Source organism: Podarcis liolepis, assembly GCF_965112155.1.
Source record: "Podarcis liolepis genome assembly, chromosome: 14".
NCBI classification, from domain to species: Eukaryota; Metazoa; Chordata; class Lepidosauria; order Squamata; family Lacertidae; genus Podarcis; species Podarcis liolepis.
In genome coordinates, this window is record NC_139569.1 from 8,043,726 (window position 1) to 8,063,181 (window position 19,456).

Genomic DNA, 19,456 nt, shown 5'->3' on the forward strand with positions numbered 1-19,456 from the left:
GATTCAAAATGTCAGCATGTTCTTGGGCAGACGTTCTTGCAACCCCTGAATATATTACTGATAACCATCTTGCTTCTCAAAGCCATTTTGAGCGACAAAGGATGCAAAGTGTTTGATTACTACACAGTCATAAGGAATGTCATCTGAGGTCCAAACTAGACATAGCATGATTGATTTGTGAGTAGAATCTCCTGTTTTTTTAAAAAAACTTATTATTTAATGTGTCAGCTACCAGGGACGCGGGTGGTGCTGTGGTCTAAACCACTGAGCCTCTTGGGCTTGCCAATCAGAAGGTCGGTGGTTCGAATCCCTGCAACAGGGTGAGCTCCCGTTGCTCTCTCCCAGCTCCTGTCAACCTAGCAGTTTGAAAGCATACCAGTGCAAGTAGATAAATAGGTACTGCTCCAGCGGGAAGCTAAACGGCGTTTCCGTGTGCTGCTCTGGTTTCAGTGTTCCGTTGCTCCAGAAGCAGCTTAGTCATGCTGGCCACATGACCCGGAAAAACTGTCTGCCGACAAAATGCCGGCTCCCTCGGCCTGTAAAGCGAGATGAGCGCCGCAGCCCCAGAGTCGTTTGCAACTGGACTTAACTGGACCTTTTTAACGTGTCAACTGGGCACCATTTTCCTTATCAATCACACACACCCCTCCAAATTGGTAGTACCCCACACATCAACATGTATCCCATAGGTTTTTGGAAGCTTGGGAAGGCCAAATTTTAAACCATTGTCACACCAGAGAACCGTGCTTCTGCCCGTTCACACTGGCTTGGCTTCGCGTTACATACGATCTGGGCCCATATCGGCCCTTTCTTTAATCCTTCACAAATATCACCGGAAAGCTGAATCAGTGCCACAAACAGAGACCTGGATGAATCATGTCTGGGAGAGTACGCTCTTGGGTCACCTTACACAGAGATAGAGGGCCGTCAGCGGCATGTCAGAAAAGGGATAGGTTTGGGGAGATTTTGGTTTTCCTTCTTCTCTTTCATAAACAAGGCACTACATCTTTTATACGCTCCGGTCTCTCAAGCTCCTATGTGGAGGGGCTACATGGGGGCTCATTGAAATTAGGGTGAGAAACGAGGTGTGGGTCCTTGGGTCTCCAAATGCATGACAGCAGAGTGCCCATCATATTACAGGCATCACATTATGTATGTACAGTGCTTTCCTTCGCGCTAGCTTGTAACCAAAATGATTTTGTGTCATCATGTCTGCGGTGTGTTATGTTCCACGAAAACGATCACCCTTACTTTAGAAACAACAAATATTTTAAAACCACAGATTGAGAAGGAGGGGTACCGCTGCTGATGGCACAGGTGCTAGCCAGTTCGTACTGCTTACATTGGGCTCCTTCCCATTCATAGGAAAATGGGTGTTGCCAACATGGTGCCCACTAGTGCCTCCTATGCATAGCTGTCAATGTTTCCCTTTTTTAAAAGGGAAATTCCCTTATTCCTCACAAGAAAAGGGAAAAGTTGACAGCTATGCTCCTATGTTGCCCATAAAAGAGGTACCCCTGCTCAGTTCCTGTTTGTGCTGGCTCAGCCTCTCCTACATTGAGCAAGTTTTATGGGATGTCTGGATTTTTCTCCTCTCTTCTGAAAAGAGCAGCACAAAGAGCATGGCGGGGGCTGATGTAGGTGTTCTCCCCCCCCGCGCATTGATGAAGGCTTATGCCTCCACAGTTGTGAGGTCCTGCCTCTTTTTCTTCTCCTTTAAACGTGTCAACCATTTTTGTGGAATGCCACACTGCACGGCAGCCATTTTGTGTCACTTTGCACTTCCACACCCGCCATTTTGTGACTGGCAACCGTGGCACTTTTTCAGAACTCCAGATGTGCCCCCAAAAGGTTGGCGACCCCTAGAAAATATTCCCCAGAAATTTGCATAACGTTTTTCTTGTCAGAGTTCACAACAGAAAAAAAGCCCTTGGTGAGGGTTCCATGAAATGGCCCCCATGTTTTTCCTTTCTTCACCCGAGATTGATTCTGGATGTCATTCATTTATTCCTGAGTCCAGTGAAGGGGGGGGAAAAAAGCCTCAATCCTTAAATAATTTACTATTTATTTGTTTTTTGTTTTTTCCCGTCAACTTCGGAAATCACTTTCATTACGTTCAGCCCTCGTTGTGCACTTTTAAAGTTCAGATTATTGCAACATTTAACCTGAATTCCATAAGAAAACAGACGGGGGGGGGGGGAGGAGAAAGAAAATTAAAAAAAAACAAAACAAAAAAACCAAGAAAACTCATCACTTGAAATAGATGTAAAATAATAAAAAAAGGACAGATTCTGTACCCACAAGAAGAATGAATAACTTATTGTTATTGCACTGGCTACAATTCAGTAGTTATTTTGGTTTTCATCATTTCCTGTAGCAAGGACACCCAATTTTAAAATAATAATAATGAAAAAGCAAAAAGTGGAACTGTTAAAGACATACCAAAATGTTTGCTAGGAGCTCAAGCCCAAAAGATGGCTGTTTGGGGAAAGCAGAGAAGAGAAAAAGGGAGAGGTATATTTGGGGCAAAAATGAGAGAACCCTAAGCACTGTAATGAAGCTTCCACTGAGAATCTAAGAATACACCACCCAGTTGAGAATCTGATGTTAATGCAAAAGAAAAGAAAAGATTATCTGCTATAGGGTGAGAGGATAAACAGGCCCCCAATCCAGCTAAAGTTTATGGCAACAGAAGCAGCAGTTCTCAACGCACTTACTAGGAAACAACTCCAACCGAAACTCACAAAGGCTGCGGATTCTATACACACGTACCTGGGAGTAAGCCCCACTGAACTCGGTGGGGCTTACTTATGAGTAGGCATGCATAGGATTGCACTGCAAGTGGTACTAATGCAGACAAAAATCAGTCACGCTTAAAACGATGGGGAGCAAGTTAGCCGGTTTCAGCGGGAGTTAACTGGGGCTGACTTTAGTCGGATCAGGGCCACGGTGTCTAACTTTGGAGTAAACATTCATAGGGTTGGATCTGCGAGTTCCACTGGAAGCTACAAGAGGCTTCAATGGGACTTAAATGCGACTAACTGTAGCTGGATCAGGTCCAGTGTTCTCTATAAAAATATGTGCATTAGGAAGAGAAGAGTTTTCACGTGAATGTTTACGTTGTGTTGTGTTTTGTGTGTGTATGTGTTTTTTCTTTTTTCTTTCTCAAATACATTATTTTCTATTTATAATAACTGCTGATATACAGACAATATACAACTTGCATCTCCTGGGCACTTTTACTTCCCGTGACAACTTCCCGTGCAATAATAAAAGGTGCCCTTTCGAAAAAAGTCAAAAAAGGTTTGTTTCTTTAAATCCTATTTTTTTCCCCTTTAAAAAAGATAAAACAAAGGCTCGAAACCCAAATCAATGTGATCGAGGCCACGCCGGGAGGTGGGGGTGGTTGGGGAGGGGGAGGGGGGAGGAAAAGAAAAATTGGAAAAGCCACTCCGTGTGCCACTAGGAAAGGAAAAAGAAAGAAATCTCCTTTCCTTACCCTGAACCTTGTTGCTGCTTCTCTTTGATTTTGTTTTCTTTTTTTTTAAAACAACTACAACAAAAACCTTCACAGCGCTTAAAGAGAAATGACAAGTGTTTTGGGATAAGCGTTGGCCACGGACTCGCGGCTTTTCAATCTTTTTTTCCACTTCGAAGCCACTTGGGTGGCAAAGCCCTTTAAAGTTCACTCTCGACCTCCCCCCTCCGAAGCTATACTGGTTCGTCCACCTCTTCCTCTGTTGCTGTGATCGCAGGGACCAGTCCGTGCTTCCGGAGGAGGGGGCTCCTAGTCCCACCAAGAACCTCTTGGCTTTGCTCGGGGTTGCTGAGCTGCGCTTGCGAGTGGCCCATCTTTTGCAGTTCCAGAGCCGCGCCGTCGTCGTCGGGCCGGGAATCCGCAGAGGCAGGCGTGGCTTGGCCATGATCCAAGAGGCAGTCTGGGAGGGCCACTGCATTGGAGCCGGCCTCGGACTGCTCAAAGGAGAAGTTTGGGATGGTTAAATGTTCTCCACGGCAGGCGGGTGGGCCCCGGCGCTCTGCCTTGGAGCCCGGCTCTCCGGGCTGGTTGTCCGCAAGGTCTAAGGAGTCCCTGTAGGCGGTGGATTCGCACGACGGGGTCCTCCTCCTCAGCAGGCTGTTCTCGGATGCTTTGGTACGTGTGGACGTGTTGCTTTCTTCCTCCACAGGAGGATCTATAGAAATGCAAGGCGGGCTCATCTTCTTTTTCCGCCGGACGCCATGAATGTACTCGGACTCTGGCTGGATGTGGAGAGGGAGCTTCCTCTTCTCCTCCGACGACTCCGCGAAGCTGCGGTCCCCGTCGTCGACGAATGGGCAGATCTCGATAGAGTGCCGTCTTTGGTCGTCCGCCCAAGTTGGCTTGGCCAAGAACCCTCGCGTGTCAACGCTGTAAAACTTCTTCAAGTCCTTCTCTTTGCTGTTGCCGCCTAAACTGGTTGTGCTGCAGTTCTTGAGGGGGACGGGGGATGGGGCGGGAGAGGCGAAAGGGGAGTCGGCGGGGTCGCTGCCGTCCGGCTGCCCCCGCCAGTCCCTCGCGGAACTGTTGATGTGGCTGACCTCTTCATCGGCCAGGTCTGAAGATTCGAAGAGCGAGCTGTCTGGGTTGCTGTTGCAGCTGGACGGCCTGCGCGGGATACTGTGCTGGCTGAAAGTGTGTTTGTGGGTGCAGACGCTCGAGGGCCTGTGGGGTGATGCATGGGGAAGGGGAGGTGTCCCAGGTAGAGACGTGGGGGCAGGGTGAAGCAGAGGCGGGCCCAGGATGCTCTGGGACAGCATCTTTGGTGGGAGGTTCTCGCAGGGTTCAGCTTTAGAATCCGCATTTGGACCATCTAATGAGTCCCTCTGAATGGCCTCCTGCAATACATAAAGAGAAGGCGAACAGAAATTGGCATTTCAGTATAAGGAACGCAATCAGATATATATACACAGCAGTTCTCCCCTTCTCTCATAATACTAGAACTCAGCAGGGACATCCGATGGAGCTGAATGTTGGATGATTCAGGATGGACGAAATAAAGTACAACTACAGAATTTGGTCCCACAAGATGGAATGATGGCCACCAAGTTGGGCACCTGTGAAAGAAGCTTAGGCACATTCATTGGAGATTGGACTATTAGTTGGCTTATTAGCCATGATGGCTATTCTCTCCCTAGAGGGAATTTCTATTCCTTCTCCCTCTAACTATTCCTAGAAATCACAACTGGGAATTTGCTGTTGCACTCAGGTCCTGCTTCCCATAGGGATCTGGTTGGTTGTAGTGAGGTCAGGATACTTGACCAGATAGGTCATTGACCTGACCCAGCAGTGCTGATTTTTAGTTATTATGTCAGGGCTACGGCTGGGTGAGATCTGGTTTTCAACATTGTGATATATCACCAGCTAAACATCGTGATGTACTGATATATCTCAATGTCTGAAATTAGGATGGAGCGGTGGCGCTGTGGGTTAAACCACTGAGCCTAGGACTTGCTGATCAGAAGGTCGGCAGTTTGAATCCCCACAACGGGATGAGCTCCCATTGCTCGGTCCCTGCTCCTGCCAACCTAGCATTTCGAAAGCACGTCAAAGTGCAAGAAGATAAATAGGTACCGCTCTGGCGGGAAGGTAAACGGTGTTTCCGTGCGCTGCTCTGGTTCACCAGAAGCAGCTTAGTTATGCTGGCTTCATGACCCGGAAGATGTACGCCGGCTCCCTTGGCCAATAAAGTGAGATGAGCGCCGCGACCCCAGAGTCAGCCACAACTGGACCTAATGGTCAGGGGTCCCTTTACCTTTTTATGTAGAAGCATCGGTTGGCTTCACAGTTTTCCCCACATCGTGATTTTTGCATAACACACACACACACACACACACACACACACACACACACACACCATGATTCACAATATATCGCCAGGTCAAAATTTATGAAACCGCTATCACAGCATGGGTTTCAAACTGGTTTGGGGTGACATATTATATATCACCCTGCTCTAGTCAGGACCAGTTTCAGGTGTGGGGAAGCCTTCAGCAACATAGTATTGATGGGCCTTTGGAGAGAGTAGGCCTCACTTGCCTTCAAAGGGTCTAAGGGGATTGGTGTGGTGTTGGCAAGGTCTACGGGCAGTTTGTGGGGTGGGGGAGTTGGTGAGTGGAGTGAATGGGGACAGATATTTTGGTAGTAGTGATGGTTTCTGGGGAGAAAGCAAAGATGTAAAGCTTGTTTCTGGAGGAGATGTCCAGTCCTTCTCCAAGGCAGTTGTGCCTACCTTACTTGAGTCACCTCCTATAGGTGATGAGAAAAGTGGCTATAATACAGAATGGAGAATGATAGATGACTTGAGAAGCTCGGAGAATGGGAAAAAGCAGGTGTAGGGAACTTTGGGTGCTTCCAGGTGTTGATGAACTATGGCTCCCACCAGCCCCTGCAACAGTTCAGGAACATCTGGAGGCTCAAAGGCTCTGCACACCTGAGATAATGGAAGACAGGGGACAGCCCCTTTTACCCCTTTCCCTTTCCTGAGGTGCTGTTAGCCAAGTTATAGGGGAACCGTTAAATGCTGAGGTTTCCAACCTGTCTACAGAGCAGCCTGTTGAGACTGGGAGATCGTGGAGCAGCTCGTGGTGGTAGAAGCTTCCATGGACCTCCCCCTTCCTGGCGAGGGGGCGGGGTGGTTGGACGAAAGGCATCCCGTGGGACCCTCAGTGAAGAGCAAGTCCCCACGGGCTGGGAATGAACAGAGGTGATGGACCCTAGAAGATAAAGAAAAGGCGTCGTTTCAGTCAAGAGGCTTTGAGTGATGGAACTATTTGCAAAAACTCAAAGCCAGTCAGCTGGGGAACCCACAAGAAGAGATGTTTCCAACAGCTATCACAACAATCACTGTTTACCATTTGTTCTAGCACCTGGAAGTGAGGGGAGGTGACATGTTAAATGAGTGCATTGGTGGCTCCTGATTGCAGGGCTGGCTAACCTTCCGCTAACCTCCAGATGTTGATGGACCCCCAACTCCCATCAGCCTCACCCAGCCAGTGGCCAGGGATGATGGGAGTTTGAGTTCAACAACATCTGGAAGACCACAGGTTACTCACCTCTTATTGCCTTTTGGCAGGCATGGCCAAACTTGGCCCTCCAGCTGTTTTGGGACTACAACTCCCATCATCCCTAGCTAACAGGACCAGTGGTCAGGGATGATGGGAACTGTAGTCCCAAAGCAGCTGGAGGGTCAAGTTTGGCCATGCCTGCCTTACGGATTCAAATTGATGGCTTGCACCCTAAGAGACCACCTCTGTTCCACCTAAACATTGAAGGTCTATTTATACCACCTGTGTATCTGATCTCTTGCTTCTTGAATAAAGGACAGGATAGAAATGTAGGCCAAAACAACTGAAAACAGAGAAAGTAGGCGTCCCATTCCTTTCACTTTTTTATCCTTTATGTCTGCCCGGTACCCATTGTGGCAGGTGGTCTGGGTAAATCTCCAGAGAACACAAATGTATAGAATTATAGAAATGTAGCCCAATCCCCTTCAATTAAGTAATAGAACAGTTTCCCCATAATCCACTCTGGTGGTTTGGTAAGTGTGCTGTATTTTATGAACATAACATAGGTCTTTTTCGAAAATCCCAAGGGCCCCCACAGATGCCATACCTCTTGGTGACTTGTATGAATAGGCCTCTAACTCCACCTCATGGAGCGGGAAGGGGCTTTTGGCTGGCACCACAGGGCGGAACATGTAGCTGTCGTTGGGTAAGGAGTGCATCCTGGCCACCGAGATCTTGCGGACGGTCAGGAGGTTCTGGGGTTCGCCAATGCCAGCAGCCGCTTCCTGGAGATCAGCAAGAGAGGAAAGCACTGAGAGGTAGGGGAAAGACTGAGAAAGCCTAGATCTCAAACCTGGACACTGGTCAAACTCTCTTCCTCTGACTATGAGTGAATTTGCACGACGAGCTGGGCTGAGTTTGATACTCTACATAGGTAGCATCCTACACGACCCAATGGTGCCAGTTGTGGGTGGGAGTTTCACATTGGGTGTGTGGTGGTGCAATCACACTGCTTGCAGTGTGATTATCTCAGCACACACCCAGCGTGAGATCCACCCAGAGCTGCTACAGCTGGGACCTACGTAGGTACGTGCCTAGGACCCACGTACCTACGGGACCTCCTCTCCTGCTATGCCCCACAGAGGACCTTAAGTTCCACAAATGACAAAACTTTGGAGGTCCCAAGTCGCAAGGTGGTTAGATTGGTCGCAACTAGGGCTAGGGCCTTTTCAGTACTGGCCCCGACTTGGTGGAACACTCTTGTCACAAGAGACCAGGGCCCTGCAGGACTTTACATCTTTCCGCAGGGCCTGCAAGACAGAGCTGTTCTGCCCGGCCTTTGGTTTGGACTCAGCCTGACCCTATGTTTTCCTTCCCCTTATGGTTTTGATCTATGGGTTACTTTTAAAATGAGGCTGCATTTTAAATTGCATTCTAACCTGTATTTTAAATTGGTTTCCCCCCCATTATGATTTTACTGTAATTTTACTGGTGTTAGCTGCCCTGAGCCCGGCTCTGGCCAGGGAGGGCGGGATATAAATAAAATTGTTGTTGTTGTTGTTGTTGTTGTTGTTGTTGTTGTTGTTGTTGTTGTTATTATTATTATTATTATTATTATTATTATTATTATTATTATTATTATTATTATTTTCCCACTCTGACTTCTCCAAACTATACTTGTATACCGAATTATTTGCCTCCCAACCCGCCCTCTCTTTCATTGCCACCTGATTTCAGACTCTTCCTTCTCTAGATGTTGCTGAACTACAAGTCCCATCACCCCTGACACATTGGCCATGCTTGCTGGGGCTTATGAGCATGGACGCCCAGGAACATCTGGAGGGGCAAAGCTTCTCCACACCTGGCGCAATGCTTCCTATGGCCTTGCTCCCACCCCATTGCCATTCCCCATTTACTGGAGCTTCTCTCCTCCAACTCTACCACCACCAACCCACCCGAGAGTCTCTTGTTCTCTTAAATCAGTGGTTCTCAAGGGGTGTAGCATGCCACAATGGTGCAGCAGGAGAGGATGGCAAGTGTGGTAGGACGATTCAAGGACAAAGAAGCATTTAAATATTTCACCGTAGTGTAGTGTAGTATCAAGAGCAGAAAACAGAAAGACTTCTTTGTGTTGATGAGAGTTAGTTTGTCTCAAATAAGACCTAATATAAATGAGATTACCTTTCAAAAGCAAGCTCACACCTCTTGTCGAGTTTGTATACATATGTAATGTACATATGCAAGAGGCTTGTTTATATTTTGGGTATCATTCATGTTCTTATATGGCAGCATTGTTTTCTGTTTCCTGGGTGTCCTACAGTCGTATTATAAAGTAGTTGTGCTCTATGTTGTAAGTCAAACACAGCTAGCAGTTGTTTCTTTTTGTTTTCCAATATATTCCTTATCAATAAAAACATTTGGTGTGGCAGGAGCGGATTTTCAAAGGGAAAGTGTGGCCCCGAGAAAAAAGTCCGAGAACCGCGGTCTCAAATGATCTGCTCATCTTCCCTTGATGACCCTTAGACCTGGAACTCCCTTCGGGATCCTCTGCCAGATCTTCAAAACGACCCCAGCATTTATTCCTTGCTGCCCCTCATCCTGAAATACTCTCCCAGATCCTCAGATCCCTCCCAGGTCTCTTAAATGAGGCCAGACATTTAACCTCAAACCCCACAGAGCTTCCTGATCCCTCAAATGACTTTGCTCTTTGCTTTTTCCCCCTTCCCATGACCTCCCAAAATCACTGCAAGGAGTGACTTATCCTTGCTTTCTTCTAAATCCTTCCTCTAAGTCCACTTTTCCTGTGAACTTTTTGCTTAACCCCTCATCGTTCCGCCTCATCTGCAACAGTTCCTTCCTCTGAGGAATTCTAAAGACAGAAAGCCATTTCAATAGGTTCCACACATCCCAAAATCGATATTTCCTCCCACCCTGGAGTGTTCAAAATGCTTAATGCACATTATCTGAGAAAATACCGTTCCCATTCGCTTCACAAATCTCCGAGGAGAGACCCTGCCATATGGCGTCTCCCTCCATAAGCGGAATTGTCTGCCATGCTTTTCCCACAGAGCAAATTTGCCCCGTGAAGAAGAAAACCCGACACCTTCGCCCCCACATCCAGAAATCCCGACAGAACAGATTTCCCCACAGTGCCAGAGGACGCCACGAAACAGAGCGCTTCCACAGAACAGACATCCACAGCGGCGCCATGTGTTTGGTTTTAGATGGTTGCGCTTCTTTACGAGAATCATGCCTCTGACGTAGCCACAGCGGAATAAATAAGGCGGGAGCTAGATGCGGCGATGCAAGATGGCACACTTGTAGAGAGAATGGACAGTTGTGACTGTGGGGGTGGGAAACAGGAGGAGAGACTTGCTGGCAGCCATTTTGAGAGGCCTACTATTGCTCTTTTCTGCCCATAGAGAAAATTGGTAATTGTGGCAGCAGGCATGGGAAACAGAAGAGACTTGCTGGCAGCCATTTTGAGAGGCCTACTATTGTTCTTTTCTGCCCATAGAGAAAATTGGTAATTGTGGCAGCAGGCATGGGAAACAGGAGAAGAGACTTGCTGGCAGCCATTTTGAAAGGCCTACTATTGCTCTTTTCTGCCCATAGAGAAAATTGGTAATTGTGGCAGCAGGCATGGGAAACAGGAGGAGAGACTTGCTGGCAGCCATTTTGAAAGGCCTACTATTGCTCTTTTCTGCCCATAGAGAAAAATGGTAATTGTGGCAGCAGGCATGGGAAACAGGAGGAGAGACTTGCTGGCAGCCATTTTGAAAGGTCTACTATCACTCCTTTCTGCCTCTTCAAAAGGGCTCCCCAAACATTTCAAGCGGTTGATGGAGGCCCATCCCATCCTCAGTTTTCATTACATTCCTCTCAGGAAGGCAATAGAAGCTGTGGAACTCTATTCCACATGAGACTGGGCAGGCCCATCCGTCGCTATTTTTAAACAGGCCTTGAATCCCCACTTCTTATGTCCCGCTAATGCAAAATGATGTTGCGGATTGACTTTGTACATTGTAGTCTTGTTGGGTTTTGATTGTTTTTGCATTGGCTCTTGGTAGCTACGGATTGTTGTAAGGCAGATATTTTAATGGCTCTATGTCACGTTGGGGGGAATTGCATTTTAAATATGCTTGTAAGCCGCTGTGTGAAGGCGGCTCTTGAGAAACAAGATTATGAATTTATGAAATGAGAATTGAAAAAGCACATTTATCACCTTCGGTTCTTTCTCTGCAAATTTGTTCTGTCTCTCAAATTCACAGCTGGCGTGACTAGTTCCCTCCTAACAGTTCTATGGTCACATCCAAACCATACATGCAAAGCCCATAGTTTACCTAAGAGAATCTTGGGAACTGCAGTTTACCCCTCACTGAGCTATAAGTCCCAGCACCCTCAACAAACTAAAATTCCCAGGATTCTTGGAGGGAGAAGCATGTGATTTAAATTTATGTTGCAGATGTGATCCATGTGAAAAATGCATGAAAAGAGAAGGGAGAGGGAGAAGTCTGGCTCTGCCTTTAGGCAAGGTGAGGTATTAATGGAGTCCCATTTGAGGGCAGCAAATACTCAAATTATGTAGTTTATTTTGCTACCAGAGAGGAAACTATTCGCAGTTTCCCTTTGGGCAGCAAGAGGCCACCATCCAATGAAACGGATAGGCAATAGGTTCAGGGTAGAGAAAAGGTTAAAGATATCCATACAGTTCATAATTTAGTGACAAACATAGAAAACACTATTATACTAAGTCAGATCATGTATCCAGCTACCCCAATAATGTCTATTTCAGGGACAGTCAAACTGGTGCCATCTATATATTAACAACAATCCCCATCAGCTCTAGCCAGGCTGGCCAATGGTCAGGAATTATGGGAGTTGTAGTGCAAAACATCTGAAACACACCATATTGGCTATCCCTGGTCCCCACCCCCCTTGACTGATAGCTCCCTAGGGTCTGAGACAGAGAAGGGTTTTCCCCACTACAAGCAACTTTTTAAAAAAGGAGATGTTGAGAACATAACTGGGGGATTTCTGCATGCAAAACATGTGACCTGCTGCTGAGCTGTGGAACTCATTGCCACAAGATTAATGAAGACCATTTTTTAAAAGATTAAATATAGTATTGCTGCGCTAAAATCACACCCCTGTTATACGTTTAAAGCACATGTTTTCCCTCCAAGAATCTTGGGAACTGTAATTCATTAAGGATCCTGGGAACTGTAGCTCTGTGGGGGACAAGCTATAGTTCCCAGGATCCTTTGGGGGCAGCCACGTGATTTAAATGTAAGGTGGGCTTCTGACCTGCTTTATCTTTTCTTAGATTTCACTTTGATTATTACCCTGACACAGGGAAGTTTTTTAAAAAATAATAATTTTTTTTTTAATTAAAAGAAGCTTTAAAATAAACTCTCCCTTCTTTTTGCACGCTAAAAGCAGGTTCTTATTTCCAATTTTCAAATCTCTCTTGGCTTAACAAAATAATTCCATCCCTGCTTCATCTTCAAAGTTAATAAGCTGTTTGCCCAGGGATTCAGCCTGGCTGCCTGTCCATAGCATTCTAGTGGTCTCAGGACATCAGGACACAGATGACAATTTTTGCTTGTCACTTAGCCAATATCCTGTCCATTCTCTCTCTCTCTCTCTCTCTCTGCTAATCAAGTCTTGCATTCCAGATGGTCAAGGCTCAAGGAGACCAGAGAGAGACTAGCCTCAAAGCAAGCATTCTTTGCTCTTCCTCAAAAAATTGTGTGTGTGTATGTGTGTTATAGTCTGGCATTAAAACGAGAGAAATAGAAGGTTTTCTTTTGGTCCTGCCAACTGCATGTCTTGATGAGAGAAAGTCGCGAGAGCAGACAGTTCAAGAGAGATGAATGGATCTGTCAGTTCCATTTTCTCATTTTTCCAATCTTGAATTTTGTCCATCTAACTGCTGCACACGTTTGCAATGCTTTTTTTTAACTGCATGAAAATGCGTAGGCACCACACAAATTTCTCCAGATATACACATTTCTGTATGTAGCTGTGCCTAAGAAATCATTTCCCCACTAATACAGGCTATTTTATTTTGGTACACGTTCTTTGGGTGGAGAACTGCACTGCAAATTTCAGAGAAGTGCGAATTTCAAAGCGGAGTCCGGTCATGCATTGCTTTGGGAAGGGCAAACTTGGTCGGTTCATGCCCTACCCAATGGCCAGTGCCAGTGGCGGCAAGGCTGGTCATTTGCCATTCATGGATGATGGAGGGGCTGCCTGGTCCCAGATCTAGTTCAACTTCTTGGCTGCTCTCCAGGTTCTTAGGAGATCGCTTGAGAGGGTGGATTGACAACTGAAGAAGTAAATTGGTAGCAAGCTCTTATTGAGGTCTGGGCAATGGCAACCAACATTTCCAAGAGGTTGAAGAACCTTGAACCAGGTGCCAGGTTTGAGGGAACCCTGGGAAAGTTCTCTCTGGACCAATCACTGCATCCCAAGTGATTTTTCCCACCTCCCGTGAGCATGCAAGGAAGCAGGGGCAGGAATAAGGACTAGGTGCTTGACGTGGATATGCTGGCGTAAACTGATGTTTGATCTGATCCACCTAGGGTCTTCAAGGTGTTTCAGAGACCAGAGGAGGGGGCTGCAGAATTAATCCATCGGGTTGTTTTCTCTGGAGAACAGACAGGCCCTCTGCTTGGTACTGAGGACCCCTACATAGGTGTCTTGCCTGAGGGTTTGCAAAAACCTTGAGTCGCTCCTGTGTGTGTGTGTGTGTGTGTGTGTGTGTGTGTGAGAGAGAGAGAGAGAGAGAGAGAGAGAGAGAGAAAGAGAAATAGAGAGATGGAATTTTGTACATAAGAGGTTCCACACTTTCTGCTGCTGTGTGACTACCTATGACAAGGAATTGGGGTTCTAGATCAGGGGCCAGCAAACATTTCCAGCAGGGGGCTGGTCCACTGTCCCTCAGACCTTGTGAGGGGCTGGACTATATTTTGAAGGGGGAAAAAATTGAATGAATTCCTGTGCCCCACAAATAACCCAGAGATGTATTTTAAATAAAAGCACACATTCTACTCTTTACAGCAGGCAGGCCCCACAAATAACCCAGAGATGCATTTTAAAGAAAAGGACACATTCTACTCAAAAACATGCTGATTCCCGGACAGCCCGTGGGCTGGATTTAGAAGGCAATTGGGCCGGATCCAGCCCCTGGGACTTAGTTTGCCTACCCATGTTCCAGATCATATAGAAGAGGCGACGAACCTTTTAAATGATACTTGGAGCAAGCAGCAAACCTGCATAAAGGGAATGGCTGAAATATTTAGGCTGTACGGGTGGTTCATAAAACTGCAATATGTTCTTTTTCCTGCTAGAACCACTAACGGGAGCCCAATAGCATTGATGGACAACAGGTACAGGGCAGACAAAATGAAGCACCTCTTCGGACAGTGCATAATTAAATTATGGAAGTCACTACCGCAAGATTAGTCATGGCTATTGGCTTGGATGGCTTTTTTTGGGAGAAAGAAAGATTTAAAAGTCACAGGGGAGAGATCTGTCACAGGCAGATTAGCCATGGTTGCCAAATGTTTTGGAGCTTGTCTCCTTTGGATTGTTAGATCCCGGGGTGACCATCGCCTGCGCGCCCTCCTTGCAAAGCAGGGATCTGGAGGGAGGAGAGTTGGGGCAAGTGGCTAGCTTGCTACCCTGCCCCTCTCTTGCTGAATCACTGTGAATTTTTTGTTGTTGTTAATTAAATCACATACTGGAAATTAAATTAAAATCGGGCTGCAGTTCTAAACATGTTTGGTCAAAACATTTAACTCCCATAAAAAACCCAGTAAGACTTACTTCATAGAAAATATGATTGGGATGGGAAGCTTTAATTCAAAATATGCCGTTGTTTCTCTTTCACTGGTCTTGAAAGACCTACTCTGGCTCCCAGTACGTTTCCGAGCACAATGTGTTGGTGCTGACCTTGAAAGCCCTAAACAGCCTTAGTCCAGTATACCTGAAGGAGCGCACGGCACCCCAAAATGAATTAAATCTGTAACCAGAGGTACCACTGTACAGGGCTGCTTTCACATGTCTTCTAAAGGTTGTACAGTTACTTCTCTCCTTGGCTCAGGGGTCGCACAACTCCATACCCTCCATTATTTCTCTGCTGAAAATAGGGACCTCCTAAGGAAAAGGGAGGGGATGCGGGTGGCGCTGTGGATTAAACCACAGAGCCTAGGGCTTGCCGATCAGAAGGTTGGTGGTTCGAATCCCCGCGACGGGGTGAGCTCCCATTGCTCAGTCCCTGCTCCTGCCAACCTAGCAGTGCGAAAGCACATCAAAGTGCAAGTAGATAAATAGGTACCGCTCTGGTGGGAAGGTAAAACGGTGTTTCCGTGTGTTGCTCTGGTTCGCCAGAAGCTGCTTAGTCATGCTGGCCACATGACCCGGAAGTTGTACACCAGCTCCCTCGGCCAGTAAAGCGAGATGAACCCCAGAGTCGGCCATGACTGGACCTAACGGTCAGGGGTCCCTTTACCTTCAAGGAAAAGTGGGGTATTCCGGCATCAAATCAGAAAATAGGGACACTTGGAGGGTCTGCCATGGCATGCCCTTAAAAACACAAATATGCCTAGAGGCCTAAAAAGGCTGGTGACCCCTGATGTAAGATAATTCTAATGTTTTCCATAGATATTGTTTTGCCCATGCTTAACACACAGAGATAAAGTGACTTGCCCTTCCCATACATGCCCAATCTGTGATGTACGCAAAACTGTCACGGATGGCAAGAAGTTGGGGGGGGGGGGAACAATCAAGGAAAGACACGAGGCCGGCAGCGCAAACTGTTTCTAGCTGCGAAGCCACAGAGAGAGGACAATGGCGCCATCACACCACCGCTGAGCTGCACAGCACTGAAGCACGATGGGAATAAAGGAATGCAGAAGCCACAGCGAGTTCCATACAATAGTCACCTTCGCCTCTCCGCCTGGGGCATTGTGGGAGGGTGTCAGGAGATGGCGGTGAGGAGAAGTGTGGAAGGACGCGGGCTCCATCAAGAGATCCTCCCCTCCCTCCAGCAGGTCTAAGTCTGGGATGGCTAGAGAGACACTCTCACAGCTCAGAGCCTCCTTCGGGGACAAAATTAAGGAGACAAAAAGGCATCAGCAGGGGGAAAAGGCAATTCCAAGCATCTGCCCCCAGAAGTTGGGGGGTGGACACTTCAATGCTCTTGGGGAGGGGGAAACATGACTTAGTTCTCCAGGCAGCGGCCCAGAGAGTGGAAGTGAATTTTGTGGGACAGACTCCCTTCGCCGTTGGTCAGGCTTCGGGGGCCAGTGGTGCCTAGTGGACAGAGCACTGGACGAAGACTGGGGAGCCCTGGGTTCAAATCCTTACTCACTGGGGGATGCCGAGCCAGTCAATCTCTCTCAGCCTAACCTACCTCACAGGGTTTTTGTGAGGACAACAGGCAAGGGGAATTGCATGCTCCTGAACTTCTGAAATCTAACAGGGCCATCGAAAGAGCCAGTAAGAGCAGCAGAGTTGGGGCAGGCAGATCATGTCTGCAATATGGGGCATGGTAGGGAGCTCTCCCACATATGAGAGTCCATGTAATGGAGCAGTTAGAGTATCATAATAGGACCAGGGAGAACTGGGCACAAATCCCCAGAGGGTAACCTTGGACCGGTCACTGTCTCACAACCTAGACTACCTTGCAGGGAAGTTGGGAGACTAGACTAGATGGACAGAGGGAGCAAGGTACACAACTTCTGGGGTAGGAATGGAACTGAAAAATGGTAATGAATAAAGAAAATGAATTTCAGTGGTGCTCGCCCAGGAAAGCTTCCCAGTTGATTGGTTATGAATGGCACCAACCTTCACATTTCCTATATCTTGGGTTGGTTCTCCTCAAACTCCTCAAACAAAACATTAAAAAATTATGCAGCAGTAAAAAACTGTGGGAGACGGGTCACACTGAAGTGTGACAAACACTTTTCGCTTACAACTTCTGAAAACAGCAGTCGAAACAGTGGGCCACTGACATTTTCTGGCGGGACGGGACTGCTTGCCTCACCTCCATCCATCCATTGGTGAAGATTAGTTGAATACAACACAGTGTTCTTACAAACAGCACTGCGGGCAAATGTTATTGATATAAATCTGGCATGACAACCAGGAATGGTGGTCAGGGTCGCAGGTGGAAATGATCCAGTTGATTTGTGCTCCAAACTTACCCCAGGCCCAGCCTCCAACTCCCCACACCCTCTCAACCTGTGGGTTGCCAGATGTTGTTGGACTACAACTCCCGTCATGCCTGAGCTCTGGCCTTGCTAGCTAGGGGTGCTGGGAGTTGTAGTCCAACAACATCTGGGGACCCACAGGTTGAGAAAGGCTGCTCTAGAAGGAGCTTGTAGAAATCTTGCCCATTGTTCCATTTTTCGCTTTACCAGTGCAGGATGCTTCAGCAGGAGGGGCGACCCTGGCTTAGAAGTGCCCTGGCTGCCATCGGGGACTCTGACAGGAGTGTTGACCCCCCTGGACATCTCCAGCTCAATCTCAGCATCCATCTCGGCGTCCTCCTTGGCCTCCTTGTTGCTTTCCTCCAAGTGCTTCATCAGGACAGCCACCACCACGTTGACCAGGACGAACTGGGCGATGAGGACAAAGGTGACGAAGTAAACCGGGGAGATGATGGGCAGGTAGCTGAGGCAGTGCTTGTCGTCCCTGTGGCATTCCCGGAGCGTGTCCTGGGGAAAGGCAAAGACATAAGGAAATCCTGAAAGGGCAGTTTTGCTGCATCAAACCAAGGCGGGCCCCTCATATGGAAGTGAGAGCTGGACCATCAAGAAGGCTGATTACCAAAGAATTGATGCTTTTGAATTATGATGCTGGAGGAGACTCTTGAGAGTCCCATGGACTGCAAGAAGATCAAACCTATCTATTCTGAAGGAAATCAGCCCTGAGTGCTCACTGGAAGGACAGATCCTGAAGCTGAGGCTCTAATACTTTGGCCACCTCATGAGAAGAAAAGACTCCCTGGAAAAGACCCTGATGTTGGGAAAGATGGAGGGCACAAGGAGAAGGGGACGAGATGGTTGGACAGTGTTCTCGAAGCTACCAGCATGAGTTTGACCAAACTGCGGGAGGCAGTGGAAGACAGGAGTGCCTGGCGTGCTCTGGTCCATGGGGTCACGAAGAGTCGGACACGACTAAACGACTAAACAACAACAACAAGTGCTGGCTGGGGGTGATAGAAGTTGTAGTCCAGAACATCTGGAAGACACCTGGTTGGTGAAGGCTGCTAATGCCAGTGTACTGGAAGAAGCGAGCATCACCAGTATTGAAGCAATGATTCTTCAACATCAACTTCATTGGACTGGTCATGTTGTGCAATGCCTGATTATTGTCTTCCAAAGCAACTACTCTATTCCCAACTTAAAAATGGAAAGTGTAATGCCAGTGGTCAACAAAAGAGGTTTAAAGATTCTCTCAAGGCAGATCTAAAAAAAAAGTAGTATACAGTGGTACCTTGGGTTACATACGCTTCAGGTTACAGACTCCACTAACCCAGAAATAGTGCTTCAGGTTAAGAACTTTGCTTCAGGATGAGAACAGAAATCGTGCTCCGGCGGCACGGCAGCACCAGGAGGCCCCATTAGCTAAAGTGGTGCTTCAGGTTAAGAACAGTTTCAGGTTAAGAACGGACCTCCGGAACGAATTAAGTACTTAACCCGAGGTACCACTGTAAACACTGACAACTGGGAAACACTGGCCTGTGAGCGCTCCAATTGGAGAACAGCCTTTACCAAAGGTGTCATGGGCTTTGAAGACGCTTGAACTCAGGACGAAAGGGAGGAATGTGCTAAGGAAAAGGCATGCTTGGCAAACCCTCACCATGATCAACTCCTGCCCAGAGACCTATGTCCCCACTGTGGAAGGACATGTGGATCCAGAATCAGCCTCCACAGTCACTTACAGACCCACTGTTAAAACCGTGTTTATGGAAGACAATCTTACTCAGCTATGAGTGATCGCCAAAGAAGATCAATGCAATCAGCAGTCTGAATCAGGACTGAAAACTACTTGGGAGCCAATGAAACTAAATCAGGAACAATACATTCACTTCTTTCTCACCTTAGACAGAATGCCCTTTCTGTTGAAATGTGAGCCGTCCCATCAGTATTGGCATACCGCCGGCTCTTGAAGAGACTCCGGTTTCTGCAAGCATGGCTTCCTGATCTAATTATATTAATTTCTTTTTTAGTGTCTTTAATTGCTATGCTTTTTGACCAGCTTGCTTTAATAGGCTACTAGCCATGATTGCTATGTTCTGCCTCCACAGCTGAAGGAAGTTATGCTTCTGAATACCAGTTGATGGAAACTGCAGAAGGGGGAAACTGTGCTCAGATCCTGCTTGGCCACAGTGAGAAAA

At 47.3% G+C, this 19,456-nt stretch overlaps 1 protein-coding gene across 3 annotated transcripts in view; it reads right to left on the bottom strand.

Annotated features, from left to right (window-relative positions):
* Nucleotides 1–2,045: 2,045 nt before the first annotated feature.
* CACNA1H (calcium voltage-gated channel subunit alpha1 H) overlaps nucleotides 2,046–19,456 on the bottom strand; it is a 371,014-nt gene continuing 353,603 nt past the window's right edge. For 2 of the 3 annotated variants that reach the window (XM_083474110.1, XM_083474109.1), the window contains exons 32-36: nucleotides 17,472–17,771; nucleotides 15,996–16,151; nucleotides 7,652–7,829; nucleotides 6,575–6,753; nucleotides 2,046–4,875 (exon numbers count right to left, since the gene is read on the bottom strand). In XM_083474110.1, coding sequence (XP_083330236.1) covers nucleotides 3,712–4,875; nucleotides 6,575–6,753; nucleotides 7,652–7,829; nucleotides 15,996–16,151; nucleotides 17,472–17,771 — 1,977 coding nt within the window. In that variant the 3' untranslated portion in view covers nucleotides 2,046–3,711. The remainder of the gene's footprint in view (nucleotides 4,876–6,574; nucleotides 6,754–7,651; nucleotides 7,830–15,995; nucleotides 16,152–17,471; nucleotides 17,772–19,456) is intronic. The other variant, XM_083474111.1, reaches the window with a different exon arrangement.